The sequence below is a fragment of the Mytilus californianus genome, unplaced genomic scaffold (genome assembly GCF_021869535.1).
Source record: "Mytilus californianus isolate M0D057914Y unplaced genomic scaffold, xbMytCali1.0.p SCAF_3, whole genome shotgun sequence".
Lineage (NCBI taxonomy): Eukaryota > Metazoa > Mollusca > Bivalvia > Mytilida > Mytilidae > Mytilus > Mytilus californianus.
This window is the reverse complement of record NW_026262679.1, coordinates 61,204,155-61,229,199: the sequence shown is the minus strand read 5'-3', so window position 1 is coordinate 61,229,199 and position 25,045 is coordinate 61,204,155. Positions and strand designations below refer to the sequence as shown.

Here is a 25,045-nt window from a genome sequence, read left to right as displayed (position 1 = left end):
AAAACTGCCTTTTGACAGAAGTTTTCTGATATTAGTAATACTGGAAAATGGCACTTGATTAACTGGTTTGTGTCAATTTTTTTAAGGCCAGTAACCAAGATATTTCAAGTTCAACAAATTATTTGACCCCTATAGAATTGTATGATAGACACTTCAACCAAATTTGACAAACTATTAACTCTCAGTAGGCATTGTGAACAAATGAGATCTCAAAAGACCAGGTAAACAAATGAGACAGTGAAAACATTTAATGCTTTAAAGCTAGATCTGATGTCTGTTTTATATACATGTATGTAAATAAAGAATCAAAAATATTATGAGGTTTGACATTTTTATACAATCTTTTACATTCAAAAATGTAAATAAATACATGTGTACATTTATAAATAAAAATATGCAATACAGATCATATACTTTCATAAAAACAGTCATAATCGATGAAAATTTGGTTACATCATAAACAAGGCAAAATAAACATTAAAAACAACTTTCATAAACGGTATGAACAAGTCTCCAAAAAACAAAAAGATATTTACTCCAGCTTATAAAAATAGTTACTGGAATAAATGGAGAGTTTTTTTTATAAATAGATTTAAAGTTATGTCCACTATAGAATTTCCTTTGTTAACAAGGGACATAATGTTTCCAAATGGCACATACCAATGTAAGATTTGTGAATTCTTACTGTTACCAGTTGAGACATTTTTGTTTACACATGATAAAGATGAATGTACATTTGACAATTTGGACCATTTTTTAACACCTGATGATTGATCTTTGGTTTCATATAATATCATGGATTACTATAACATTCATAAAACATATCTACATGTAAGTGTGATCATTTGTAACAACTTCACTACCAGAAAAAAATATGGTGTGAATAGGTATCATATAAGGGATGTACAAGAATTAATCGCATGGAGGTGGGGTGGGGGAGGCACTTTCTTTGAGACCCCAACCAGCCACAATATAAAATTTAAAGTTTAGATACAATTCTTATAAAATTTTAAGGAAGTCACGACAACCCAAAATTACCTAATTTGAGTGCCACCCATCCCCGCACAATAATCAATATTGGAACAGCCTTATGCCAAAAAACAGAAATTAAATGAATACAAATTATGCTGTTGATGACACTGGCTAATATTGGTAAATTCAACAATTCTTTGACATTGTATAATCAGGTTTTTATTTCACATATGTATTTTTTGTCTGAAATAAAAATATTGAATAATGTTCTTTTTATTGAATATACAGTGCCTGCAATAGCTAACTGAACAATCAACTAAATCATCTATATGAATAACACTTCTCAAACAAATGTGTTAGAAGTTTTTGAATATATTCCTCATGTACATGTAACTCAATCAAAAATACATGTCAAAACTTAATGTTTAAAACACAATTGAAGTTGTCCTGTAGTTTGGCACTCAAGTCTAGATGAATATTCATGGAACATGAAAGACCTTACAAAGTTGAACTTTTGATTATATTTATGTACCATTATACTACAAAATTCATATACTTTTTGTAATAATTTATTTTATAGGCCCAAGTATGGCACTTAATGCAACTACATATATGATGGATGAGAATGCATTTCCAATATGAAGATCAGAAACACTCATAATATAATTACATTGTACATGTATAATTTTCTCGCCTTTGTTTCATTGTACACTAAATATAAAAAAAATGACAAATTGAATTGAATTGAACTACATTGAACAAGACATATAAAAATACATTGTAACATTTATGTGAATTATTTTCTCATATGTATATAATCTTGGGTTTATTACATTTTGCATATAAAAGACAAATGATGCAAGTATTTTTATTTTATCAACAGCACAAGTCAATATAAATACTGGATTACCAATTAATTCAAAACATTCCCAAGTTATTCCTGTAACCAACGAAAAAAACACATTATAAATATCAAGGATTTGTATATAGACAAAATAGAGAACAATTTTTCAAAAAAGTAAACAACAATTTCTTACACATTCAATAACACACTTTCACATGTAAAAATTTGAAGATAATCATTTCTGATAACACACTGTTTTCTTTTAGTCCTTTTGTAAACTTTATAATAATATACACCTGAATTTTATCCCGTAAAAACTAATTGCACACATGATTGTAAAATATGAAATAACAAAGTACTATACTTATATAGGTTTGTCATTGAATGAAAAGTTAATTGATTAAAATATAAAAACATATTTTTGAACACAAGCACTAACGTTTACATATGAAATTTAAAATGGAATATATAGCACTACACATATTCATACCTGGTAAACATACATGTACCACAGCCATACTTAACATGAGGAAACCAAAACTGTAAACAAGCATTCTGAGAGTATTGCATGGCAATACATAGTCCCCTAACAGTTAAAAATTAATTGTACTGGAACAAAATGCTAACTTGATCTATAACTTGTCATGGCGTAAACTATATAACAAATATCAAATTAATATCTTCAAGCATGACAAAAAATGTGTGGAAAACTGATTATTTAAGTAAATTTTCTAAGTCCAAGGACCATAACTCTGCACAAAATCTTCAGACCGAAACAAAATTCGAACTTGGTCTATAACTTGTCATGATAAAACTGTATACCAATTATCAAACCAATATCTTCAAGCATGACGAAAAAAGTGTGGAAAACTGATTATTTGAGTGAATTTTCTAAGTCCAAGGACCATAACTCTGAACAAAATCTTCTGACCGAAACAAAATTTGAACTTGATCTGTAACTTGTCATAATAAAACAATATACCAAATATCAAATCAATATTTTCAAGCACAAAGAAAAAAAGTGTGGAAAACTGATTTGCCGGACTGACGGATGGACAGACAGACAGACAAACAGACGGAGTGCAAACCTAAAGTCCTCTTCGACTTCGTCAGTAGGGGACTAATAAGGAATGGTTACACTGAAAATGATCCCTACTTCCCTGGTAATATAGTCATGAGAGTGGAAGTTTGAAAAATAATAACTTGTCTACATACCAGACATACTAAATGTATATCAAAGAAACATTTAATTCAGATTTCTCATCTATTTGTACTAATATGGTCTTATCAGTAAAGAATAGAGTTCTTCAACAATAGAAGGCTCAACAAAAGTTTGATAAGTTTGCTTGCAAAGTTTGTTTTATGAAATTTTATTGTGTAATTGCAGTTCAAATCGAAACAATAATTATATCATTTATTCTTCAAATCACAGTTTTTCTCTATAAACAGACTAAAACTTACTCTTATGTCATATCTGTATGAGTCAATTTTAACTGTGGTGCTTAAACAATCTCCCAAAAACTTGTAAGCCAACAAACCAAACTTACGTGAACATGTATTGATTGCTTGGTATTACTTTTTATTTTACATTAGCTCTCATAATCCCCATAGGTGTAAACTCTTCAATATTGGAGGGAAATTTTCCTCAATATTTATCAAATATTCTTTTACCTCTGAAGACCAATCTCAAACCTCTGGCTCTAAATTTAGAACTAACTTACAAGACTAGCAAAGGAGCATACAATATTAAAGATAGCAGAATACTTTAAAAAAAAATGTACAAAAAAAAACCTTCATGTATTAAAAACTTGAACATATTTGAAAGACAAGCGGTTTTGAACAATTAGAAAACAACACCCATTTTATTCTCAAATGATATGTTATTTGAAACAATATTTTCAGATCAGTTCATGACAACATTAATTATTGGCCAATCAAAACATTTAACAATTTTTTGCAAGGAATGAGTTTAAGCAAGATGGTGAAAACACCTCTCTTTAGAAGATATTGAATTATTCACATTTGTTTCAGATTATTGGGTAAATCATACTTTAAATCATAAATGTCTTAACTTTACTAAAGCAAAGTAAAACTGCTTTTAAAAAAAAAATACATGCTTTATAATATCAAAATCTACATTTGTGTAAGTGTGAATCACGTTAAAATGTAAAACAACCTCAACAACAATGCTCAAGTTTCATATGTATTATTACCTACCTCATATTTTCAAGTTTTAACTTTAGAAAGATGTAGGAGCAAACATATTTCGCTCTCGTTTATTCTGACGAACTTTGCTAGTAGTAGCCAATTCTACTGTTTTCTTTCCTATACTTTGTAGTTTATTTTTGACTGCAGATGTATCAAGACTAACTCCCTTTGAAGCTGTACTATCAGCACTTTCATGTCTTTTGATTTCAGAACCCTTCTCTCCTTCTTTATGGTATTCTACTTGCTGATCATCTAAAAAAGAATGCTCTGCTCCAAGTCGCTGAAGTGCACCTGTTGAACTAGTTCTTCTGAGACCCGAACTTTTCTGTTCAACTTTTTCTTGAAATGACTCCAGTTGATTTTCAGTGGAATGGTATTTATCTAGATGTCCATCTTTTGTCCATATTTCTCCCTCTAGCTGAGGAATATTACTTGCAGAACTTGATCTACGATGTCCAAGCCCCTTTTTTGATCCAAATAATTGACCTCGACTAAATTGAGGTATATCCTTGGAGGCTGTTAATTCATATTTTCTGAACATTCTTCCACGCCTGTTAACTGCTGCAAACATTGTACTTTCCAATGCAGATTCTGTTCCTGTTTTTGGTGGAACCATTATTACATTTCTAAAATCAACAAGATCATCATGGGATGACACAACAGGTTCTGAGCTTTTTCTCTCTCTTTCTATCAAAGCTAAGTCATCCTGAATAACATTTGTTTTTTTTTCATCGCTATGATCTTTGTCGTTTCTGTGCTTTAAATTGCTCAACCTTCCTACTGATTGGCGACGAGTATCATAATGTCTATTCTTTGGTCCAACTTCAACCCAATAAGGTTCAAATTTGTGAATTTCACTATCTACTTGGGGTGCTTGTGCAGTTAATCCTAGTTTCTTTACCTCAGTAATCAAATTATCCTTTGGCCCAGCAGTGGACTGAATAGTAGAATACACCTGTGTGCTTACAGCATCTAAAATGGAAAATATCATTTAAAACTCAATTATGTTAGACTCAAATTTAATTTTTATTTTGTTAAATTACTAGCATGAAAAATGTGTAAATATTCAATTTTTTTCAACATTAACTTAGAAAAATAATGTCAATGTAAGGGTGTACATTGTAAAGTACATGTATATGTAATACAAGTTTCTACCATATGTAAAGCTCTAAACCAGCCCTGTTCTAGACAAGATTGTATCGTACAATTTGTATGTAAGGTGGCCTTATAACTTTACCAGTGACTTCCAATGATCTGACAATATATCCAATTCTTAAAAAGACAAAAAATAACATAAGGTACAAATGGAGACAACAACCCATGAAGTTCCTGAATTAAGATAGATATAGGCATGTCACTGTGGTAGGGTGACTACTTTTTTGTTGGCATTGAATGGTCCTCCTGATTTTCTCCTCTCCAAATGCTTTCCTTTTACTTTGTACTTATAAACCTTTTTTTTCCATATAAACAGTTACTTTAAACATAGATATACAGTATGCCCAAAGTGATTCAGTAAAATGTTACTCATAATGGTGTTATAGTGATTCACTGTGAAACTGCCTGATTGCTGGTGATTCAAGATAGTATTACTGAAATTAATGACATTGCCTTTGGGTTATACACAGAGAAATATGTTAAGAGTGATCACCCACATTCACCACCATTCAGAATCACAGTGAAATTCATCACCAAGATTCATCTTGTGTGAACAGTATTACAAGTGGAAAGTTTTCAATTACATGTTTATTTCTAGCGTGAAGTTTTTAATTACAGTACAAATAAAATGAATAGGATCCCAAACTCCAAACACCACAATAATTCCCGGGGTCACACCAGGCAACTCCAATATCCCTCCCTAAATTCTTGGAGGAAATTGGGAGGATTCACTACATTTTGCTTATTGTGATAGCAACTTATCTCCCAACACAGTGTGACACGGTGTTACACCAAGAAACTAATTGCCCTAATCATACTTTAATAATAATCTATGCTGACACACGACAGTCAGGGTGTTTGATATTTCTTATGTACATTGTACATGTTTATTTCTAGCGTGAAATTTTTAATGCCATGTTTATTTCAATCTGGTATGTGAAAAATGCTTTCACACTATATTTAATAAACATGAATTCCCTAGCATTTGTCTACAGCAGTTTGTATTATACCAGATATTACACCCTGGCAAATTTTTTCTGAAATTTTAAATCATTCTTCATTTTACAGTTACAAAAATACAAATTGTATCTATTCTCTAGTTAAACTTTATGATATATTTTTTGCTTGAAAAACTAAAATGTACAAAAGTAAAATTGACAATTGACGTCAACCAATATTCAAATACAATACAGTATAATTCGTTAATTTTATATAAACGAAGAATAAAATGACCAGTTCAAAGTATGTACAGGCATGACAGGGCTAATCTAGAGAGCAAAGCAATGCATGATGCAACAGAAAGCAGGGGAGGTAATTTCTTACCTGTTTTTGTATCACACAATTGAAAACCTGAAATTATTGCTTTTGATTTAGTCAAACATGTTATTTTAATATAATATTTGCCTTTAATAATTCAAATAAACAAGAATGTGTCCATATTAAAATTAGAAAGATCATATCATAGGGAACATGTGTACTATGTTTCAAGTTGATTGGACTTCCAACTTTTTCAAAAACTACCTTGACCAAAAACTTTATCTTAAAAACTTTAACCTGAACTGGGACAGACAGATGAACGAACTGACGGACGAACGAACGGACGCACAGACCGAAAAACATAATGCCCATAAATAGGGCATAATAAATGGGGCATAAAAAACAACAGATGTATCATAGTACATTGACAAGTAATTATTCATAACCACATAATTCCTTTAATATACATGCAATTCAGAATTCTAAAAATATCATTTTTAAAAAACTTAGTAAGTAGTAAGTTAACACAATGCAAAGTTTGTATAAATGGTGACTCCACAGCACTTCTTTGAATTCAGTGTATAAGGTATTATAAAACCGGAAGTTAAAATCATGGGCATTTGCATTCACTAAATTCTCGCTTAAATCAGCATATAAAGGACCCTTGAAATCACTGTTAATCCAAAACCGCTAATTTGCACTTAAAAGGTCTTATGAACATATACAATTTTTGCACAATATTTCTGAAAATTATTATACTTTCTGGTAATGCGTTTATTGTTTAACATAGTGTAATAGGTAAAGAACCACTGACTCAGCCCCGGTCACAAAGAACATACAAGAAAGAAGTCCATATTTTAAACAAAATAGTTCCTACGCATAGCTGTACATTTGTAACTTTGTCAAAAAGTAAAACACTTGAAATTTGCATAATCATAGAAAGCTATGGGGCTATGAATTAGTGGTTTTATTCCTGTAAAAGACAGGCAGAAGATATCAAATGGATATTCAAACTCATAATGTCTTTTTTAAAAACCTTTGCATTCATTTAAAGCAATATTGCAAGAATGTTGTGTTTTGAATATTAGAAATTTATCTCTCTAGACAAATGAAATATCATATCACAAGAGATATAGTTGTAAAATATCCCTGAAATTAGTTTACACTTTGTACAAAGCTGAGAAACAGAAATGGGAAAATTGTTGTGTGCATAATTCTACCTGTTCTGTGATATGGCAGACATTGTTTTTGTCCTGCAAGATTAAATCAAAATTAAGCTCACTATATTGTAGGGATTTTGCTCATTGGTGAAGTTGCTAAAATCAATTTTATTTGGTCTTTGGTGGATAAACATATTAAACCACATCTCATAATTTTCATCTATAGTAGATAGTAAAAAAGTACTGGTACTGCGGAACCCTGTGTCTCAACTGTGAGTGCTGCTGTCAGTGTAAAAGTGTATTTATATGATTGTTGACTGTAAAAAGTGAGTCAATTTAGCACCAAAAACACAGAATAAAATAATATCAAACATTTTCTTTAGATGTTTTTTCTTGATCTTGAAGATTAGCTTCTAAGTTTCATAACAATCCATGAAGGCTAAATTTGTCAAATCAAAAGAATTTCATCCGAGACGGTCTGTAAAGGTGGTTGTGGTTAGTGTTGGCGCTGCATAGATTTAGACTTGTATTTGAATAAAGTATATATAAAATTCATATAGGCTTTTTTATATTCAAATTCTAGAAGTCTTCACAGCTTTTGTATTTTTAACATGTGAGTTAATCAAATATATGTGAAATTTGCCCTTCTTTTGTCAATTATACATTAAATTTACGCAAGATACAGTTCCCATGAAAGCACGAGTGTGTTAGGTTTCCATGGTTATATTACTTTTGTTTATTTATTCCTTTACACAGGGTTTGAAATTTTTTACATTTTAACAAAAAATTGTTGTAACATCAACTTGATATAAATGGAAAATTACTGCTGTTTGAACACCTGGGCAACTGAATTTGGCTTTTGGCGGTCAGGAAAGAGACTTCTTTGCCCTTGGTATGGAAAATTACTGCTGTTTGGAGACCTAGGCAACTGAATTTTGCTTTTGGAAGTCAGGATAGAGACTTCTTTGCCCTTGCCCACATTTTGGTATGGAAAATTTTAGTGAATATTGAACATGTTGAAGGACTTTTAGAAAATGTTCCTGTTGTAAAATAACTTGGGGGAGATTTGTACTATCTTTTTTCAATCAGATTACTTATTTATTACATTGAAAAGGATATTTATTGGTAGATACATGTTTATATTACTGTAAAGACATGAAAATGTAAGCTCTTATTTAAAAGTTCACTGCCTAATCTGGTGTTTCATAGGACTGTTGTTTCAAACACATTTTTAAATCCACCAGATATCCCTTCTTTTGTCACAAAGTGGTCTTTCATCTACAGCGATCACTATCCTGTCAACACTAAGGTTTTAACCCCACTTGTGGCAGGTGCTTTCAACTCCCACCTTAATTGGCTAGATTTTCCAGTTTTCCTGCCTAAGGCTGGTGGTTCTCACCAGGTACTCCGGCTTCCTCCACCAATAACTGGCTGCAGTGATATAGTCAATTGTGCTGAAAGTGGTTTTCATCAACCAAAGGTGTAAACTAATGCATGAAAGATAGTTGTCAGACCTAATTTCAAACATTCTCAAACATTGAAATACAAAAAAATTTTTATTATCAAAAGGTGAAATGTCCTATTTCTTACCATCAGTTTCCTCTGGGATAACATTTGTATATCTTCCAAAAAAAGGAAACAAATTTAAGCTTCTAGGAAATTGAGACAGATATCCATATTCACTGCTGGCCTCACTTTTGGGAACATCAACTTCAGGCAAAGAAAAGTCTTTTGAATCAATAGTCGGCATTCTACCACTTTGCAAAGCATCTTCGTTCTCCATAATTCAGTTTTGATTTTCTAGAACAAAAAACATGGAGTCAAAACATTAAAATAAGCCTTCAAGATATATGTATAAAGCATCATCAAATAGACTATGTTTAAAGTATAAATTTTCACTATGTACTTCATTTCACTGTATACTAGTTTCCATAATTACTGCAAAAGCTTGTGAAATATGAGACCTAGAAAAAATAATTTCACAATCACAGAAAATTACCTACATGTTATAACCACAATATAACAAGAATGTACTAATGTACCTTGATGTAACAAATTTTTACAGGATGTACATGTACAAAAAAGTATTTGAAGATCCTAGATCTCCATCACTAGCATGAACTAGTTTAACTTACAAATGTACATGTAGTTTTAGACTTATAGACTTATCTATCTAATTTGTAATGCATGTCCAAGTGTCAACCAGGCGGAAACCAAGCGTAACTGAGGCGGAAACCAGGCGTAAGATTAGGCATAATATTTAAATGAGTACGCCTGGTCAACAGAAAACCAGGCGTAATATGCAAATGAGTATGTCTGGTCAATGAATAAAACGGGCGTAATATCCTTACATAATACTAAACTTAATTTAAATCAGCGTACAGGCTAGCTGTGTACTTTGTGTATTTGATACAAACTTGTGCTGTTGCTTAAACTTCTCACTGTTTGAAATAAAACTTGAAATATTAACCATTGAAGAAGCTATATAAATAAATACATATTAGACAGACATTGGCTCAAATAAGTTTAAAAGTTTAATTATAAATAAGAATTATGACAATTAATTTTTCTTGAACATGTTGAAATAAAACCAGCATTTTGACTAAGTTGTTTTAAAAATTAATCTCATTTGAACTAAAAACTCAATGATAATACTGCATTTTAACTTGTGAAAGATTTGAATGTTATTATCAAAGGATGAGGGTTTCCAGAATTTGAAATTAATGTTAAAAAATAATAAACAGCTGTGCCATGAGCACATGATACACCTGTCCCATTTTCAAAAAATAAAGTTCAATAACTTCTCAATGCCATATCAGAAATTTATGAAACACTAAAGGGAGGTTATCTTAATAGATATAAATCAGTCACCATAGTTTAATCAAAACTGCCCAAAGCACTTTAAAGATAATGTCAGAAAACTAGAAAACACCCCTTTTTTATGAATAAAATTCCATAACTCAAAAATTTAAAATCGAAAATATTTAAAAATCAAATGGGAGCGAAAGACAACAGATATAAACAATTTACCAAAGTTTCATGAAAGCATTTTTGAGTTGTGCGAAAAATGGAAAATAATCCCCTTTTTTAATGAAGAAAACCCCATAGCTCGGAAACGTAAAATCCAAAATTTGTAAAAAACTAAAGGGAGCTCACGTCAATAGATATGAACAATTCACCAAAGTTTCATGCAAATTGGTTAAATCGTTTTTAAGTTAATGTCTGACATGTTGACGACAAACAGACGGACAACGGTATACCATAATACATCCCATAAACGGGCGTATACAAAATACATAACTTAGTTACTCACATAATTATTATTTTCCATGTATACTACTTTCCTTTCATTTCACAATTTTCATTCATCAATTTGATTCCAAAAAGCACAAAAAAGCAAATTTCCCATGAACATATCAAGCTGCCATATGTCTAACTCTTGCAAGCTAATACCAGAGAGCCAAATTTTGAAAAAATTTCCCATGATCCTTTAAACAAAGCATTATGGGTATTATGATTTACCCCTTTGCAACAGTTTTAGGCCCGTAGGAAAATTTACGCCTTGCTTATTTTAATTTACGCCAGGTTTACCACTTTTTTCTACGCCTGTAAGTGCTACAAATTTACGTTTCCTGCTCCATTACGCCTGGATCTGGACAAGTAACTACCACTTACGCCTGTTTTACGCCAGATTTCCAGGCGTAATACACCTTATAATTTCGTACGCCTTTGACAATGCTGTACCAGTGTATTTACAAAATTTAAATGATTAAAATGTGTGTGACATTCATATAGGTGTAATACCACCAAATCATAGTACGTCACATCCGGTTGCATACGAAAATAGGTCGAAAAAAAATATTCCCTTGAATTTGACAGTTGTAGGTAATTGATCCTACATTTCATTGCAGTAAAACATTTCTGGGTCATAAACATATATCTTGGGTATTTCAAAGCACCATTATTTTTTTATTTGGGGTTTCTATAGAATATTTTGGAAACTTGAGGTTACATGGTTACTAAAGCTTGTATACAGGTTAAAAAAGGCAGAGCTCCAGATAAGAATTCACAAATTGGGGTTTTTACCCACCATTTTTTTATGTAATTGGGTGATAAAGTTTTTTAATTGCATTATCAATTCCAATTCACCCCTCAAGCAAATATCAAATTGGGTTTTTCACCACCAAGCTCCTTAATGTATTGGGTTTTTTCATCAACACAATATTGAATATTTAGGCATGTTATAATCACATTATATCAACCCCAGATGTGTTTCCATCTTAAATGTGTTTCTTTCTTTGTAATTGTGCTTAGCTGTTTTATTTGGTTTATTCACTGACGAGCAATTGTACGTTTAATTTGTGTCCCGTTTTAAACGTTCTGTCAGTTTTGTATTTTCTCAAAACTTATGTAAACTGCAGCTGGTGTCACTAGTTGGACAGTAACTAATTGCCTTTCTAGATCCCATATGATCACCCTACAGTTTATAGTTGGGGTAGGTGTGGCTTATATTGTTATGTAATATATGTGAAATTTAGGTGCTGTAAGAAAGTTTTGCCAGTCCTTTCACCTATTTGCCAGATCTACTTTTTAATAAAAATAAAAAGTAGTTCCCAGATTTAAGATATACCCCAAAACCTGGAGATTTATAGGGTGGTTTAATGATGGAGACCACATTCAACTTAAATTTACAAATAATTCTGCAACATCAAGTAAATAAATGACAATGTTATACTGCACTTGCCAATAAGACAACTATCTTAAGCATCCAGAACAATTAGACCAAAACAAAGAAAGTGTCAAGCTGCATAATTTGACGTAAAAAACGGATGTGTGTATTCATTCATCAACTAAAATGAAAAAAAAAAAATATATAAACTGTTTTTGTTTAATTCAATTTACATAAATCTGGGTTAAGTTGTCCCTTATCAGAACTTTTGGTTTCCGATGCTTTCCAACTTCATATCATGTCATAATTGATTTGGCCTTTCACTTTTTCCAACTGATTTCGTTTTTGACGAAACCCCGTGTTTATCGTTCTATAGCAATGTTCTCGTACCTTCAAACACGCCCGTGCGTTCAATGGACGCTTCCTAAAATCACTAGCTGAGTCTTGTTATCATCATATCTTTCCCTCAGCTATCAAAAAGAAGCCGAAAACATGCTTCCATTCAATATTTTTATCGGACATTTACTTTCGTTTTAATTCATTGTATGTTATGATAAATCCCGGGCAATTCGAAAAAATATGACAGCATGTCACACGCTAATTGGATAAACGCCGAGAAGATCGAAATGTTTTCATAAACACGTGTACCTTTTGAGCAACGGAAAATTCCAACACGGACACATTACAGCTACTTGATGCAGGGCTCTATTTTAAGAACGAAAGGACATTTCCAATTATAAATTATAAAAATAGATTTACCCGACGACTGTAATCAGATAAGGGTAAATAACGCAAACGATAGCGAATAAAAGCGTTAAGAACTCATGGTTTTGGCATATAATTGGGTTTTCCTTTGAATTAATTGGGTTATTGAACCCTGCAATGGGCAATTGCATTGGGTTTTTAATTATTTGTATTGCGTGATCACTCAAATACGCAGCTTATCTGGAGCTCTGAAAAGGGGGAAAATTTGATTGGTTAACTTCCAGTGATGGTTATTTTCTTATATGCAATGAAATGTTATGTAAAATTTTTTCTATAGTACTGGACAGGATCAAACTTTACTCATGCCAAGTATTTCTTTATTTGAAACAAAGATAAATTCTGCACAATTTTTTGAAAAGTGCAAATTTAACAAAGACTAATAGGGGAAAATCAATGGTGGTATTACACCTAATATAGGAAGCTGTACATGCACCTTTGACCTTGTGAGTACTCTCATGTGTTAAAATTTCTTGCTATTTAAGTGAAATATTACTAATAATGAAATATTCTGAGTGGATTGAGTCTCCAAAACACATTTTATGAGAAAATTTCCTTGAAATAGGACTTTACCATGAATATTAGTTGACAGAATAAGCCATACTTAAGTTTTGGGGAGCTTTTTCTCCTTTTTTTCTTATATTCTGCTATACTAGAAAAATTTTTCCTAAGAAATACTTTAATAAATATATAGTTTTAAGTAAATGAAATTATTTTTAAAGCAGTAACAACAAATTATTCACCAAAAGAGAAGCTTTTTATGTCCCTCTCTGGAACGCGGCGTAAATTTAAGTTTTACGTAAGGACTTATTGAAACCTCCTTGGAGACAGTAAACTTTTATACGGATAGTTCATTCAGCTTGAATACTTCAATTAATCATTTATTATAACATTTCTATCATAAATGAGTGAAAGTTACCCCAAAATTTTTATTTATTGGCCTATAAAGTAGAAATTTTGAGGAAATGAGAGGTATAAATGGACCAGGAGAGACCTTATAAGGAAGACAAAGAGGTCCATTGGTAGTATTTATCATCCTAAAGTCATCTTTTGTATCATATTCAACTGTTTGTAGGCAGGTGAGATAAATATTTGATCATTTATTGGTCCACACTATATTCTATCATGATGCGGCTTGGTTTGGATTTTTCGAAGAAATTTAGCTCGAATTGCTGCAGATGTCATCTTACATTATACTAGATTTTTCTCAAACTATTGAACTGATTATGACAAAACTTGACAGGAATGCTTGAAATAACCAGTATAACAAAGGAAAAAAGTCACATTCAGTTTATTTAACAAAAAAGTCTTCTTTAGGTGTAATACCACCAAATCATAGTACGTCACATCCGGTTGCATACGAAAATAGGTCGAAAAAAAATATTCCCTTGAATTTGACAGTTGTAGGTAATTGATCCTACATTTCATTGCAGTAAAACATTTCTGGGTCATAAACATATATCTTGGGTATTTCAAAGCACCATTATTTTTTTATTTGGGGTTTCTATAGAATATTTTGGAAACTTGAGGTTACATGGTTACTAAAGCTTGTATACAGGTTAAAAAAGGGGGAAAATTTGATTGGTTAACTTCCAGTGATGGTTATTTTCTTATATGCAATGAAATGTTATGTGAAATTTTTTCTATAGTACTGGACAGGATCAAACTTTACTCATGCCAAGTATTTCTTTATTTGAAACAAAGATAAATTCTGCACAATTTTTTGAAAAGTGCAAATTTAACAAAGACTAATAGGGGAAAATCAATGGTGGTATTACACCTATACATACAAAAATGTATATGTTCATATCATGTTTACAGACTTTTATGTCCAAGTTTTGAGTAATTAGTCCTAAAAATACCATGGAGCAATCTCGGACTAGTGAGTGAGTTCATGAGTTAATGGACGACAATGACGGACCCCAAGTGATGAGTAAAAGTTCACTTGGCCATAGGGCCAGGTGAGCTACAAAAGGGTATTTAATGCATTTAATTCTCAGCCGAAACATTTGTTATTTTCTTTAAATTTTAACTTTTTTGGTACCATAGGATTCCATTCATGTGTATCAGGCAAGAATATATCACACTGAAATTGTCACAGTGTATAGATACATGTACATGTAGGTAACACATGTAGATCCAGCAATATTGTATATTAGTCTTAATTAGTACACATGTATCATTGTGTATAGGAAAGAGATGCTAACGGAATAATCACATTCAAGTATTTGTAGATATGCAAATCATATAAGAGTTATACATGTTATCAAGGTTATACTAACATGTACAATGTAATAGTTCTGTATTGTCTCTGCTATTTATTTTTGAATGAATGTGTTGTTCTATTGGTAACATGCTTGTCTCTTCTGTCCTGAATTACTGTTCAAACTTTCATATTTGGTCATGTTCTAGGGGTAGATAATTTACAAGTATGAAAGGTTTATAACTGCAGAATTAATGCTGTTTTTCATCATTATTTCCAATGGGGAAACATCATGTGCAGCTAAGAAACAACAAAATAATTTAAGAGAATCTTTATTATAACTATTGACATATTTTTATTAAATATAAAGTTGTTTCTTTGATGCACACATAATTTTCCAATTTTAATATATATTTGTCATAAATACAGATTAAATAAATAGCCTTTTCCATATCAGCCCAGGTACAAATGTATCATCTATCTACCCATATCACCCCTCGATTAACGTCTCTGGCTAATACATGGGTCTCTTCAGATAAATATTTTTACTTCTTATGTAATAAAAGAACATTTTTACTTCTTATGTAATAAAAGAACAGAGTTCCAATGTCCCCCACATTGCACATATTTTATCTATATATCCAAGGTACAAGGGCAATAACTAAAAAAGCACTTTTTTTTTTGTTCTTAAGAACTTTTCATTAATATCTTAAGAGAAATGAAGGTTTCAGCATTTGTTCAGAGCAAATGCAATGTGCTTTTCTTTATAATTTATATTTCCAAGGGGCAGAATGAATGTGGTCTAAGTACTTAAAAAATTTTGATTTACCTATTCAAACCATATCATTATTATTTGCTTTTATATATAAATCAGAAATAACCAATTAAAAATGGAAAATTTTAAAGAAAAAAAAGGGGGAAAAAAATCCCCCCCCCCCAAATTTTTTGAACCCCTTATGATTCATCACCCCCAAACTCAATCCCAGCCTTCCCTTTGTGGTATGGTACCTTGCAGTACAATTTCAGAGAGATCCATACACTTGAACACAAGTTATTGTCTGGAAACCAGAAAAATGCTTGTTTTTTGGCCCCTTTTTGGCCCCTAATTCCTAAAATTTAGGGCAATAACCTCCAAACTCAAACCCAGCTTTCCCTTTGTGATAAGGAACCTTGTTGTACAATTTCATAAAGATCCATACACTTACACACAAGTTATTGTCCTGAAACTAGAAAAATGCTTGTTTTTTGCCCCTTTTTGGCCCCTAATTCCTAAAATTTTGAGGCAATTACCCCCAAAATCAATCCCAGCCTTCCATTTGTGGTATTGTACCTTGCAGTATAATTTTAGTGAGATCCATACACTTGAACACAAGTTATTCTCTGGAAACTAGAAAAATGCTTTTTTTTTGCCCCTTTTTTGCACCTTATTCCTAAACTTTTCAGGCAATTACCCCCAAACTCAATTCCAGCTTTTCCTTTGTAATATGGAACCTTGTAGTACAATTTCAGAAAGATCCATACACTTACATACAAGTTATTGTCATGAAACTAGAAAAATGCTTGTTTTTTGCCCCTTTTTTGGCCCCTTATTCCTAAAATTTTGAGGCAATTACCCCCAGAATCAATCCCAGCTTTCCCTTTGTGATATGGAACCTTGTGGTACAATGTCAGAGAGATCCATACACTAACACACAAGTAATGTCTGGAAGTTACAAAAAATGCTATTTTTGGCCCTTTTTTGGCCCCTAATTCCTTAACTGTTGGTACCATAACCCCCAAAATCAATTCCAACCTTCCTTTTGTGGTATTGAACCTTATGGTAAAATTTCATAGAGATCCATTCACTTAAACTAAAGTTATAGTGCGAAAATTAATGTGTCTTCGGACGACGATGACGACGACCGACACCAACGTAATACCAATATACACCCGCAAAATTTTTTGTGGTCGTATAAAAAACTGATTGGCACTGAATTTTGAGCTCGTCAAGTACATTTATCATGTTGATGATATAAACCTATAATATAAATTTCATAAAATCTGGCAAGAAATGTACACATTAGAGACCTCATAAGGCAATTTTCCATTTTATCAATATTTCCATGGGGCACAACGATTTAAGTTTCATAAAATTCTGGCAAGAATTGTACATATGAGAGCGCTAACAATGCAATTTTCCATATAATTGATATTTTCAAGAGGCATAACTCTTTTAAATAAAATGCTTCGCTGGGCGCAGCTTGATACGACCGCAGAGGTCGAACCCTGAACAGTTGGGGCAAGTATGGACACAACATTCAAGCTTGATACAGCTCTGAATTTGGATTGTGATTAAATATTTGACACAGCATAGGTTTCTGACACAGAAAGAATGTGGTCTAAGAACTTCAATTTTTTTAATTTACCTATTATGGTCCAATGTCCAAAATCAAAATACATGGTTAGATTCAGCATATCAAAGAACCCTATATATTCAATTTTTGTTGAAATCAAACAAAGTTTAATTTTGGACCCCAACTTGGACAAACTTGAAAACTGGTCCCATAATCAAAAATCTAAACACATGTTTAGATTCAGCATATCAAAGTACCCCAAGAATTCAATTTTTGTTAAAATCAAACTAAGTTTAATTTTGGACCCTTTGGACCTTAATGTAGACCAATTTAAAAAACGGGACCCAAAATTAAAAATCTAAAAACACGGTTAGATTTGGCATATCAAAGAACCCCAATAATTCAATTTTTGATGAAATCAAACAAAGTTTAATTTTGGACCCCAATTTGGACCAACTTGAAAACTGGGCCAAAAATCTAAAATCTAAATACATGTTTAGATTCAGCATATCAAAGAACCCCATATATTCAATTTTTGTTGAAATCAAACAAAGTTTAATTTTGGACCCCAACTTGGACAAACTTGAAAACTGGTCCCATAATCAAAAATCTTAACACATGTTTAGATTCAGCATATCAAAGAACCCCAAAAATTCAATTTTTGTTAAAATCAAACTAAGTTTAATTTTGGACCCTTTGGACCTTAATGTAGATCAATTTAAAAAATGGGACCCAAAATTTAAAATCTAAATACACGGTTAGATTTGGCATATCAAAGAACCCCAATAATTAAATTTTTGATGAAATCAAACAAAGTTTAATTTTGGACCCTTTTGACCTCAATATGAACCAATTTGATAGCGGGTCCACAAATAAAAAATCTAAATACATGGTAAGATTCAGCATATCAAAGAACCCCATATATTCAATTTTTGTTGAAATCAAACAAAGTTTAATTTTGGACCCCAATTTGGACCAACTTGAAAACTGGGCCAAAAATCTAAAATCTAAATACATGTTTAGATTCAGCATATCAAAGAACCCCATATATTCAATTTTTGTTGAAATCAAACAAAGTTTAATTTTGGACCCCAACTTGGACAAACTTGAAAACTGGGCCCATAATCAAAAATCTAAACACATGTTTAGATTCAGCATATCAAAGAACCCCAAGAATTCAATTTTTGTTAAAATCAAACTAAGTTTAATTTTGGACCCTTTGGACCTTAATGTAGACCAATTTAAAAACGGGACCCAAAATTAAAAATCTAAATACACGGTTAGATTTGGCATATCAAAGAACCCCAATAATTCAATTTTTGATGAAATCAAACAAAGTTTAATTTTGGACCCTTTTGACCTCAATATGAACCAATTTGATAGCGGGTCCACAAATAAAAAATCTAAATACATGGTTAGATTCAGCATATCAAAGAACCCCAAGAATTCAATTTTTGATGAAATCAAACAAAGTTTAATTTTGGACCCTTTTGACCTCAATGTGGACAAAGTTGATAACGGGGCCCAAAAATCAAAAATCTAAATACATGGTTAGATTCAGCATATCAAAGAACCCCATATATTCAATTTTTGTTGAAATCAAACAAAGTTTAATTTTGGACCCCGATTTGGACCAACTTGAAAACTGGGCCCATAATCAAAAATCTAAATACATGTTTAGATTCAGCATATCAAAGTACCCTAAAAATTCAATTTTTGTTAAAATCAAACTAAGTTTAATTTTGGACCCTTTTGACCTTAATGTAGACCAATTTGAAAACGGAACCAAAAATTAAGAATCTAAATACACGGTTAGATTCGGCATATCAAAGAACCCCAATAATTCAATTTTTGATGAAATCAAACAAAGTTAAATTTTGGACCCTTTGGACGTCAATGTGGACCAATTTAAAAACGGGGCCCAAAATCCAAAAACTTAATACACGGTTAGATTCAGCATATTAAAGAACCCCAAGAATTCAAGAATAAAACCCCATTGAAATTGATCAAGAAATAAGCAATTTATACGAAGTATCTTCTTTTGCACAATACTGTGCAATTGAATATTTCTTGCTATTGTGCAATACTGTACAATTGACAATTTCTTGCTATTGCGCAATATTGTGCTATTGGATATTTCTTGCTATTGCGCAATACTGTGCAATTGAAGATTTCTTGCTATTGCGCAATACTGTGCAATTGAAGATTTCTTGCAATTGTGCAATACTGTGCAATTGAAAATTTCTTGCTATTGCACAATACTTATTATATAATACTTTACACATCCTGTTTGGTGTGTATCTCCTACCATATCATTATTATTTGCTTTTAAATATCAATCAGAAATAACCAACTTAAAATGGAAAATTTTAAAAGAAAAAAAAAAGGAAAAAAAGAAAAAAAAAGAAAAAAAAAAATCCCCCCCCCCCAAATTTTTTGAACCCCCTTATGATTCATCACCCCCAAACTCAATCCCAGCCTTCCCTGTGTGGTATGGTACCTTGCAGTACAATTTCAGAGAGATCCATACACTTGAACACAAGTTATTGTCTGGAAACTAGAAAAATGCTTATTTTTGGCCCCTTTTTGGCCCCCAATTCCTAAACGTTTCGGGCAATTACCCCCAAACTCAATTCCAGCTTTCCCTTTGTGATATGGAACCTTGTAGTACAATTTCAGAAATATCCAAACACTTACACACAAGTTATTGTCATGAAACTAGAAAAATGCTTGTTTTTTGCCCCTTTTTTGGCCCCTAATTCCTAAAATTTTGAGGCAATTACCCCCAAAATCAATTACAGCCTTCCCTTTGTGATATGGAACCTTGTGGTACAATGTCAGAGAGATCCATACACTTACACACAAGTTATTGTCTGGAAGTTACAAAAATGCTTATTTTTGGCCCCTTTTTGGCCCCTAATTCCTTAACTGTTGGTACCATAACCCCCAAAATCAATCCCCACCTTCCTTTCGTGGTATTGAACCTTATGGTAAAATTTCATGGAGATCCATTCACTTAAACTAAAGTTAGAGTGCGAAAACCAATGTGTCTTCGGACGACGCCGGACGACGCCAGACGACGACGACGACGACGACAACGACGACGACGACGACGACGCCAACGTCATACCAATATACGACCAAAAAATTTTCAATTTTTGCGGTCGTATAAAAAAACTGATTGGCACTGAATTTTGAGCTAGTCAAGTACATTTATCATGTTGATGATATAAATCTATAATATAAATTTCATAAAATCTGGCAAGACATGTACACATTAGAGCGCTCATAAGGCAATTTTCCATTTAATCAATATTTCCATGGGCATAACAATTTAAGTTTCATAAAATTCTGGCAAGAATTGTACATATGAGAGCGCTAACAATGCAATTTTCCATATAATTGATATTTTCAAGAGGCATAACTCTTTTGAAAATAAAATGCTCCGCTGGGCGTAGCTTGATACAACCGCAGAGGTCGAACCCTGAACAGTTGGGGCAAGTATGGACACAACATTCAAGCTTGATACAGTACTGAATTTGGATTGTGATTAAATATTTGACACAGCATAGGTTTCTGACACAGAATGAATGTGGTCTAAGAACTTAAAAATTTTTAATTTACCTATTCAAACCATATCATTATTATTTGCTTTTATATATAAATCAGAAATAACCAATTTAAAATGGAAAATTTTAAAGAAAAAAAAGGGGAAAAAAATCCCCCCTTAAATTTTTTGAACCCCCTAATGATTCATCACCCCCAAACTCATACCCAGCCTTCCCTTTGTGTTACAATGTATGGTGCCTTGCAGTACAATTTCAGAGAGATCCGTACACTTGAACACAAGTTATTGTCTGGACTCTGGAAACCAGAAAAATGCTTGTTTTTTTGCCCCTTTTTGGCCCCAAATTCCTAAACGTTTAGGGCAATTACCCCCAAACTCAAACCCAGCTTTCCCTTTGTGATATAGAACCTTGTTGTACAATTTCATAAAGATCCATACACTTACACACAAGTTATTGTCCTGAAACTGGAAAAATGCTTGTTTTTTTGTCCCTTTTTGGCCCCTAATTCCTAAAATTTTGAGGCAATTACCCCCAAAATCAATCCCAGCCTTCCATTTGTGGTATGGTACCTTGCAGTACAATTTCAGAGAGATCCATACACTTGAACACAAGTTATTGTCTGGAAACTAGAAAAATGCTTATTTTTGGCCCCCTTTTGGCCCCTTATTCCTAAACATTTTGGTCAATTACCCCCAAACTCAATTCCAGCTTTCCCTTTGTGATATGGAACCTTGTAGTACAATTTCAGAAGATCCATACACTTACACACAAGTTATTGTCATGAAACTAGAAAAATGCTTGTTTTTTGCCCCTTTTTTGGCCCCTAATTCCTAAAATTTTGAGGCAATTACCCCCAAAATCAATCCCAGCATTCCCTTTGTGATATGGAACCTTGTGGTACAATGTCAGAGAGATCCATATACTAACACACAAGTTATGTCTGGAAGTTACAAAAATGCTTATTTTTGGCCCCTTTTTGGCCCCTAATTCCTTAACTGTTGTTACCATAACCTCCAAAATCAATCCCAACCTTCCTTTTGTGGTATTGAACCTTGTGGTAAAATTTCATAGTGATCCATTCACTTAAACTAAAGTTAGAGTGCGAAAACCAATGTGTCTTCAGACGACGACGACGACTACGACACCAACATCATACCAATATACGACCACAAAAATTTTTTTGCGGTTGTATAAAAACTGATTGGCACTGAATTTTGAGCTCGTCAAGTACTTTTATCATGTTGATGATATAAACCTATAATATAAATTTCATAAAATCTGGCAAGACATGTACACATTAGAGTGCTCATAAGGCAATTTTCCATTTAATCAATATTTCCATGGGCATAGTGATTTAAGTTTCATAAAATTCTGGCAAGAATTGTACATATGAGAGCGCTAACAATGCAATTCTCCATATAATTTGTTTTTCCAAGGGGCTGACTCTATATAAAATAACTGATCGGCACTGATTTTCAAACTTATCCAAGACATTGCTAATAATATTAAACCTATCATAAGTTTCATAAAAAAACTGGCAAAAATTATACAAATGAGAGCGCTAACGATGCAATTTTCAATATAATTAAAGTTTCCAAGGGGCAATTTTAACTCTTTTAAAAATAACTGATCTGCACTGATTTTTGAACTCGTCCAAGACATTGCTTATTTAAACCTATTATATAAGTTTCATAAATTTCTGGCAAGAATTGTACACATGAGAGTGCTAACGATGTAATTTTCCATAAAATTAATGTGTCCAAGGAGCACAACTCTTTTAAAAATTATTGATCAGCACTGATTTTTTAACTTGTGACGTTGTCTAAGACATTGCTTATATCAACCTATGATATAAGTTTAGTAATATTCTGGCATGAATTGTAGACATGAGAGCGCTAACAAGGCAATTTTCCATAAAATTAATGTCCAAGGGCATATCTCTTCTAAAAATAATTGATCAGCACTGATTTTCAAACTTGTCCAAGACATTCCTGATATAAACCTATGATATGAGTTTCATAAAAATCTGGCAAGTATTTCCATGTTCCCCGCAATGCGTTAAGGTAGGGAAATACAAAACTTTGTGTAAATCATGGGGTTAAACATTAATGAGACAGCAACCCAACAAAACAAAAAACCAAAAGACATACAGTGCCTGAGGGCAATTTGCAAAATTTTAAAATGCTAGCCAGTAGGTACATGAAACCAGTGAAGAAATGAACACTAAATAATATTAATTTGCTAACAAATTAATTAGTTAAGACTTTTGGTCAGCAAAACATGGATGTTTCCTAGTGTCAACGTATATTTGTTCCGCCTAACAGAAGTTCCACTGGAAACTTTGTTATAAACAATGTCATAATATCTGTTCCTGTTGGAACAAATATTCTATATCATTTATTCCGTTAGGAACATTTACTGTAATATTTATTCCAGTGGAAATAATATTCCAGAATATTGTTTCCATTTGGAACTTATATTATGAAGGAAATTCTATTCCGTGACACTAGAAATTGTGCAATTTTTTTTTTTTTTTTTAAGTTTCTTCACTGGAGAGCCAGGGGAAATCTGTTAGACATGACTTCTAGAATTCCCGTTCCCTACTTTGTCATTTTCCCCGTCTTCTCTGACTCAGTTTTCCAATAATAATATCTCAACTCATCAATATCATTTTCATTTTTTTTTGTCTTGATTACACGATATAGGTGTTTTTAACAGGTATTTATTGATATCTAAAGAACTCATTCAAGAAGAATTAAAATGCCACTTCCATCAGATAGCTAATAAAATCTAATTGCAGATCCCAGGAAAATGAACAAAGATAATGTAATGTTTATGAGACATGGGTTCAACTTCGCATACTTATTTTCCTCATTCTGGTTAATTTATCTATCTATTTCCAGTTTAAAATAATATTTCTAGTCATGAATATTGATGTTTTGACTTAAATATATGTTTTTCACGTGTTAAAGATTGGTTTCTTTTACAAAAAATAATACATCTTAAAAAGTTGTGAAAATAATTCTATATTTTTTATTAGATTGAATACTATCAAGTGTCATTTTTAACTTGTCCACAGGCAACCTAGACAAATTACTTGACCCGGTGTCCAAAGGTATGGGCTGCGCTAGTCGGCATAGCATTTAAATACCCCTGATTTTACAGGAACTTGCATGATTAATGTGTATCAATAGCAAGACCAATTTAATCAAATAAAGGAAAATAGCTGTCTTCACGATGAACTGCTAAATCTACAGGCCCGGAGCTCAATTTTTGAAAATTTTTAGTTAGATTCTGTTGGCTTGTAGATATGATTTTTACAAGCCCGAGAGCAATATTACAAGCCTGGGCTGCCACTCAGCGTGAAGACTGAAATAGGCCAAAAAAATAAAGGAATGTTATTGAAACATAAGTATATGAATATAAGAAAACGTGAATCCATGCCTGTAAAGCCTTTGGAGCAATTTGAACAGCAAATATCTGGTTTAGACTAGCCCAGCATATCCACCCAAAATGTCCAGTTTAAACTGTTTTTATTTCATGACGGATAGTACTCACATAAATGATAATAACATACAATATATGCCTTATTCTTGTTTTATCTTAGAGAAAAATCAATTAATTTCTGCTGTCAAACTTATGATTACCACAATCACATGGAATTATATTGCATAGTTCGTGTATTTATTCATTTAGCCCAGATTATCATCCCCCTTTTCATTGTTATCACTTCAACATGTTCAATAATCTAAAATCCTACCAAAAAAGTAATTTTTCTTTATTCATTTCCTTAATTTAATGCTATTCCTCTTAAAATATAGCAGAAGAAATACCTACTATTTATTATATCAACAGAAAATTATCATTGCGTCTTTCTGGTCAGCTGTCTCCTTGTTTGCTATTGGACGTCCAC

The 25,045-nt window shown here is 32.2% G+C and overlaps 1 protein-coding gene across 1 annotated transcript; it reads right to left on the bottom strand.

The window, feature by feature from the left end:
* Positions 1–314: 314 nt before the first annotated feature.
* Positions 315–25,045, bottom strand: LOC127734949 (uncharacterized). The gene is made up of 3 exons (XM_052244998.1): positions 24,970–25,045; positions 9,187–9,396; positions 315–4,996 (listed from the first exon to the last, which is right to left on the bottom strand). Exons 2-3 carry the CDS (start codon positions 9,377–9,379, stop codon positions 4,056–4,058), a joined length of 1,134 nt encoding a protein of 377 aa, XP_052100958.1. The 5' UTR covers positions 9,380–9,396; positions 24,970–25,045; the 3' UTR covers positions 315–4,055.